Source organism: Alosa alosa, chromosome 20 (assembly GCF_017589495.1).
Source record: "Alosa alosa isolate M-15738 ecotype Scorff River chromosome 20, AALO_Geno_1.1, whole genome shotgun sequence".
Taxonomy (NCBI): Eukaryota; Metazoa; Chordata; class Actinopteri; order Clupeiformes; family Clupeidae; genus Alosa; species Alosa alosa.
Genome location: NC_063208.1, coordinates 11,823,481 through 11,829,979, shown reverse-complemented (window position 1 = coordinate 11,829,979; position 6,499 = coordinate 11,823,481). Strand labels below are relative to the sequence as shown.

The following is a 6,499-nucleotide window of genomic DNA, read 5'->3' as shown; positions in this document are numbered from 1 at the left end:
TCCTGCAACAACTTTCTAACATAAATAAGATTTAAAAGGTTGACATTAGATGTGGATATACAGAGTAACAAGCTTCTAACATAAGCCTACCATAATTAATCAACAAACTTTCAAATTTTGTTATGTTGTCACTGCAATTAGATGAAAATAAAATTTGGCCTTCATGTGGGGAAAATGTCCTATATTTATAAACGGCTTACATTCCGACACCTAAACAGACATTAGCCATGTCCAACAATAGCATACAGATATTTCTATCTCTAACATATTTCTATATGTTAGAAAACTTAAATAAGAAAAATTAATTCAGGATGGGTAACATACCTTTTGAAAATTCACGGCTATAAAGTACATACATCGTATGTAAAATTATAAATGCGCACAGTAACAAGTACATCAGATTTTATTAAAATATTTAATAAAATTAGCAAAATATAAACATCAAATCATAGTTATGCTGCTTGTATATACACATGTACATGTACACAATGATTCTGAAGGATATACAGTACGTTGATTAAAAAGTTCTAAAAAAAGAACCCCCACACACACACACCGTGCAAACCACCAACCAAGTGCTAAGTCAACCTATCAATCTGTAAATTTACATTTTACAAAAGTAAAATCACGTTAAAACATCCCGTACCACACAAAGAATTCGACATGTACAAATAATACTGGCTCGTCTTGATAGTCTGTCCAGTCTGTCCTATGTCCATCTGTGACGCTCTCAGAGCTGCAGAGTGGCAAACAGTTTGCGTGGGGCGGTAATATCCAGCTGCTTGCCGGAGACCTGGTGTGCAGGAGTTTCATCCCTGGGTGGCCCACAGTTCTCCTTCCCCGTCACAAGACCCCCGTAACAGCCACGGCACACGGCATGGTACATATCAGCTCCTCCGATCACCTCCACCTGTGACACGGGTAAAAGGACAGATGTGCAGACAGATGTGAGAGGCAGCTGGAGGTCCCGTCGATTCCCCATGTCACTCACATCACACCCAAACTACACAAAGGGTCACGGCCACTGGGAGTCTTTCTTTGTCTCAAATAGTACATTGTATTACAATAACATTCAAGTGTTTTGTTCCCCAGAGAACTCTACATCTGCTACTAATTCACCAAGACTGTTGTTCAATGCACCGTAAATGCAACCCAATTCTAAGTTTTGGTTGGCACAGGCGGGATATGGTCTTGTTAGTCTAAACAGAATAAAGGTGCATTGAATCAGATACATTCAAATCCAGTTTGCATCACATGCAGTATATGCATAAATTAGCAGTATCATTTTGCTCACTAATTAAATGAGTAATAGTTCATGTAGAGCTGTTTTAACACACTGCATGGCGTGTTGTGAGTCTTACAAATGAGAACACCGGGAATGAGAACCCCAGTAAACATAACCCAAATCACAGCCCATGTTAAACCAATCTCTTCCTCTTTGATCCTCATACCTCTTTCTCAGCACCAAGCCTCTTTGTGTAGGCAGCCTCTTTGAAGCACTGCATGCAGACAGCATTCAGCTTTACGACACTTTCAGCCAGGGGCACCAGGCTCAGGATGTTTCCAAATGGCTGAAAGGAAGGCAGTTTAGGTGTCAATGGGAAGCAGGGACAGAAGCAATCACCACAAATATTAATTTGGTTATGCTAAGAAAAGGTTGTCATTTGCCAGTTTAGACTTAAACTTCACTAAAGTTCTATGTCTTAGATTTAGGCAAACACCCAAACAAACACTGAAATGGGGCGTGCCACAACGGAATGAGTCCAGCTCGACAAAAAAAAAAAAATAAAAAAAAAAAAAAAAGGGTTTATTGGATATTCATAATCCAGACCTTACGGTTTAAAACAAGGGGTCATTTGTCAATACCGTTTAGCCAACCCAGAGATATTGGCCAAAATGTAAAAGCTATCTCATCTCAGCAAAAAAAAAAAAGTTTTGAGAAAATCAGCTTTAAAGTTTGTGAAGTGTAAATGAGCATTTTATGTATATTTCCGCTCAACCAATCACCACAATATGCATCCTGATAAAGTTCCCTTGGCCTTTGGAATTAAAATAGCCCCAGTGCTGTCGCTGTCAATCACTGTTGTCCATTCTCCAAAGAAATCCGTAGCCAGAGATTGAATTGCTTCAGAATCTCCGAAAAGATCCGAACTACACAGCACAGCTTCTACTGTAAATGCTCCATTCACGCAGGCGGTAAAGCTTGTGAGTCATTCATATAACTTGTGAGGTAGCCTATAATGTTCGATCAACTTCTGAAGACGGCAAGGACAACAATAGCCTACTGCTTAATGCATAGGCTAATGTTTTTGCCAACTCCAAAACAAATTGAATCGGACCAACTGCGAATCTCTGTGAGGAATCTGGTCAGCAACAACTGTATGTTTAGGTTGCTGTTTCTCCTCCTAAATCTCTTGGCTATAATAGACAGTTACTTCAGAATAATTATGAGTGGATAGCCTATTATGATGACTTCTTTAAGAGGCCAAAAGCCAAAACACAAAGTTATCAGACCAAAGAAACCTGTTCTCACACAGCAAGCGTCTGAACAAGGAAGAAAAATGTTTTTATCCAAACTTTAATGCACAGCCTACACATTTGGCCTTCAAAATCATATTTCTAGGTCGTTTTACAGTAAGATACATCTATGAGTGATAGATAAGAGATAAAGGAATGTGTTCAAGGTGAAATTAAAAAATGCATAATTGTAATTTTTCGACCCTCTCTGCATTCAAATCGCTATATCTCGAAATGGATTTCCGCGACACTGGACTCATTTAGTTGTGGCACGCCTCAAATGTGCAATGGCAGTTGATAAACCCAATGAGTGGAGTGCACGTACATCTAAATTTAAACAGGTGCTGGGTATAAGGCTTAGCCGACAATTGAAAAATAAAAAAGATACCCGCACACCGTTTCTATAAGCTCCCCAACGTTTCGACCAGAGGTCGACAACCCAACTCATTACTTTGCATGTGTGTTATACTGAAGTAAAGCACTAAATGGCTTCTTAACACTCAACATCTCTTCACTCTCCAAACACTACATACCTTTCTTTGAAAAGTACCATCCAGTGCTGCAACAATGACTATCTTGCCATGGTTGGCCATTTCTTCACAGAACTCCACTGTGTCTGGAAACTGAAACATGAAAGAATTAAAGGTGTTAGTAAACCAGTAAAGCTTAGTCTATTTAATAATGCTAAGCAAATATCATGCAACCTTTCATTCGCATGGTGGGCTTAGGGGCATTACTAATGCAGTGACAACTCACAAATTGTCCTTCATCTATGCCAATGACACAAGCCCGCATTGCAAGAGAACGCACATCCTTCAGGGCGTTGGCTGGTACTGCTTCCATTATATTCCTGGGGAGGGACACAGATTAGTGACCTTTAAAATAAGAAATCCCCACAAAATACACAAGAGCATGACTTGGGGAAAAAAAAAAAAAAGTCTTACTGGTCATGTGTGGCCACTCCCTTTTCCGAATAGCGTGTGTCCTTGGCATATTTGATCACTAGGCAGTTGTACTGCGCAATCTGGAATCTTCGCACTCTTCGCATCAATTCAGTGCTGCAACAGAAAATAGTTGATGGTTTAAGATTCAGTCCACGTTGCATTACATTACATTTGGCTGACACATTTTTAACCAAAGCGACTAACATGGTAAACAGTTTAAGCTTTAAAGCAATTCTCTCAATTCTAGGACAATAAGGAAAAAAGGTAGAGTACAGTAAGAATAAGTGCATCAGTGAGTGCTGTTTTTAAACAGTCGAGTATCAGTTCTAGTCAGGTGGTAAGTGCTAGGATCAGCAAGACTAGTTGTAAGTAGTGCTATAAGAGGAGATGTTCTCTGAAAAGCTGAGTCTTCAGGAGTTTTTTGAAGATGGAGAGGGATGTCCCTGCTCTAGTAGGTACTGGCAGTGCGTTCCACCAAAGAGGAACAACAGATGAGAAAAGTTTGGGTTGGCCTGAGCATACTGGTGGCAGAGCTAGACCTCGTTCGTCTGAGGAGCGCAACGGTCTGGAGGTAGCGTGTGCCTAGATAGAAGTAGATTACATGTTGCTCATATTGGAGCTCAACAGCCATTCACAGAGCGATGACTGTACACTATTTTTTTTGTGTGCACATGCATGGAATGGACAGCTGGAGGACAATGAAGAGCAAGTTGTTGAATTTAACAACAATGTATTGGAAAACACAAAAACGGACTTGGCTTTGAAGGGTCAATACAGAAATGGAGAACAAAATGAGAAGACTTTAACAAGTTATCTTTATCCCACTCCATGTTAAATCCACTCCACCTCATTTAATGGTTCCACCAATATCCAAAATTAAGTGAGATGTCTGGTGCTCCCACTACTGCTCATTTGTTGCCGTGACTGTGTTCTGTGCATAGACTGTCTGTGTTGACTTCATCAGGTGTACCCCTGATGTCATATTTTACATATTCAGTGCTGAATCTACATTAAGGGATTTATAATGCAAATGTCTTCCAGCAGTATACAATGACGTGTCAAACTGGCTATTAGGCCTATGATGATGTTTGCTGTTGCAACAAATATTTGCAGACACATTTTACATTACCTACTGTTGGACTTAGATATTTGTTAATTTAGTGGTGGTATACAATAAAAAGGATACAAGTTGTGTACATCCAATAGATCATGACATTGTTTTAAAAGGTAACGTATAGTTTTTAAAAGTAGCATAGGCTACAGTGGAATCTACCTCCCCAACTTCTTTGTGGAAGAGGCGCGAAACCTGAGCGCCAAATTGTTGAGGCCAATGTTATTTATAAAACATCTCCAATGGTCTTACGTCAATGTTATATCATCCTAAATTCATATAAAACATGAACACAAGACGGTATATATGTGGCGATACAAGTAACAAGTAACCGCAAATAAAAAGGAGCTAACCCGCGCGCAGGAAACGGAAGCACCTTGTCAACATTGGCGCGAATAACAAACTTGAATATTTGAAGATGACAAAATTGTGTAAATATCAGCCTTGAAACACTTCAAAAGTTTGAAATGTCAATTAATGAAATGGTATATAAATGTATTAAACGCACATTCCTCTTGGATATTAAGCGATATGAACCATCTTTGATGCAATGTCAATAATGTTCAACTTACCTCTTTCCAGAAAACATGGGTCCAAATATGACCTAATAACACAATAACCAACATGAATACACATGTAACTACGCCAGTAACACTGAGTTAAAATTCTACTAGTATGAATTTACACGAAATGCATAAGTTAATGCTAACGTTAACAAAAAGCTCATGTCACCTGGATTTGTCCTCGCTTTTTCCTTGGTGAATTTGGCAGAATACTTGAAACATTCAGGCAATCCATTTTTAGTGTTATGAATGCTGTAGTGGTGTTATAACTATAACTTTACCCTAAAATAGCAGATTCGGTCAGTTCATAAAGTTCCTACACTAACGACGACGACGACGACGAACAACTTGATTGTCTCGCCAGTAGATTTGGATTTAAACTTAAGCCCCTGCATGGACTTCATGGTTTCAGAAACACCCAATAGAAAGAGAGTGCGTCAGAAAAAGACTGACACGCGCACTAGAGACACAAACCCCAACCCCGTTAATAACATAGACAGTAAAGTAAATATCTGGAAAAAGATATAAACATACTTTGCGCATCATACATTTCTGAAGTAGTCATTTATCTGAATTCATGCTTTTTGTATTCACTCATTTAATCGGATACATTAAAGACTGAATGGCTGAATTTGCTGAATAGATAGATACTTTATTGATCCACAAGGGGAAATTCAAGAATGACTGATGTTAGACAGATGCACCAAAAACTATGCATTGGCTGGTAAAATGTGTAACTTCATTGGGCTGTCAATTCTGTAATAAGGCGCTTTAGACAAAAGCATCCACTAAGTAACCATACTGATAACCATTATAACACTAAAGCAGAAGAGATCATTCCAACCCAGATAGAGAGAGCTGTTGAGCGAAGTACCACCCCATAAAATCAAGTGTCTTTAGAATATGGAATTTATCAGAGATTTCTTCTAAGCTGCTGCAGATCTGACAGACCTAAAGCCATACAATACATTTGATGGTCATCAGTAAAAAAAAATGTCTGCTGCAAATTCAATAAGAAGATAAATGCAATTTTGAAAATCTGGTCACCAAAGAGGAAGCCCTGGGCATAAAGATAAGTAAAATTTAAGACGGGGTCTTCAATACATTCACTCTATTGGGGGCAGCCGTGGCCCACTGGTTAGCACTCTGGACTTGTAACCGGAGGGTTACCGGTTCGATCCCCGACCAGTGGGCCGCGGCTGAAGTGCCCTTGAGCAAGGGCTGTTGTAGCAGGCAGCTCACTGCGCCGGGATTAGTGTGTGCTTCACCTCACTGTGTGTTCACTGTGTGCTGTTTGTGTTTCACTAATTCACCGATTGGGTTAAATGCAGAGACCAAATTTCCCTCACGGGATCAAAAAAGTA

General features: G+C 39.5%; 1 protein-coding gene across 1 annotated transcript; it reads right to left on the bottom strand.

Moving 5' to 3' along the window:
- Positions 1-321: 321 nt before the first annotated feature.
- Positions 322-5,504, bottom strand: tk1 (thymidine kinase 1, soluble). The gene is made up of 7 exons (XM_048229814.1): positions 5,305-5,504; positions 5,145-5,176; positions 3,462-3,575; positions 3,274-3,367; positions 3,051-3,140; positions 1,452-1,571; positions 322-910 (listed from the first exon to the last, which is right to left on the bottom strand). Exons 1-7 carry the CDS (start codon positions 5,368-5,370, stop codon positions 731-733), a joined length of 696 nt encoding a protein of 231 aa, XP_048085771.1. The 5' UTR covers positions 5,371-5,504; the 3' UTR covers positions 322-730.
- Positions 5,505-6,499: the final 995 nt, after the last annotated feature.

Excerpts from the sequence above, each read along its gene's own strand:
- tk1 (XM_048229814.1), bottom strand. The coding sequence starts at position 5,370 with ATGGATTGCCTGAATGTTTCAAGTATTCTGCCAAATTCACCAAGGAAA. Across the intron at positions 3,141-3,273 it reads GCATAGATGAAGGACAATTT|TTTCCAGACACAGTGGAGTT; the intron begins GTGAGTTGTCAC and ends TTCATGTTTCAG. Across the intron at positions 911-1,451 it reads GGCTTGGTGCTGAGAAAGAG|GTGGAGGTGATCGGAGGAGC; the intron begins GTATGAGGATCA and ends CCCGTGTCACAG.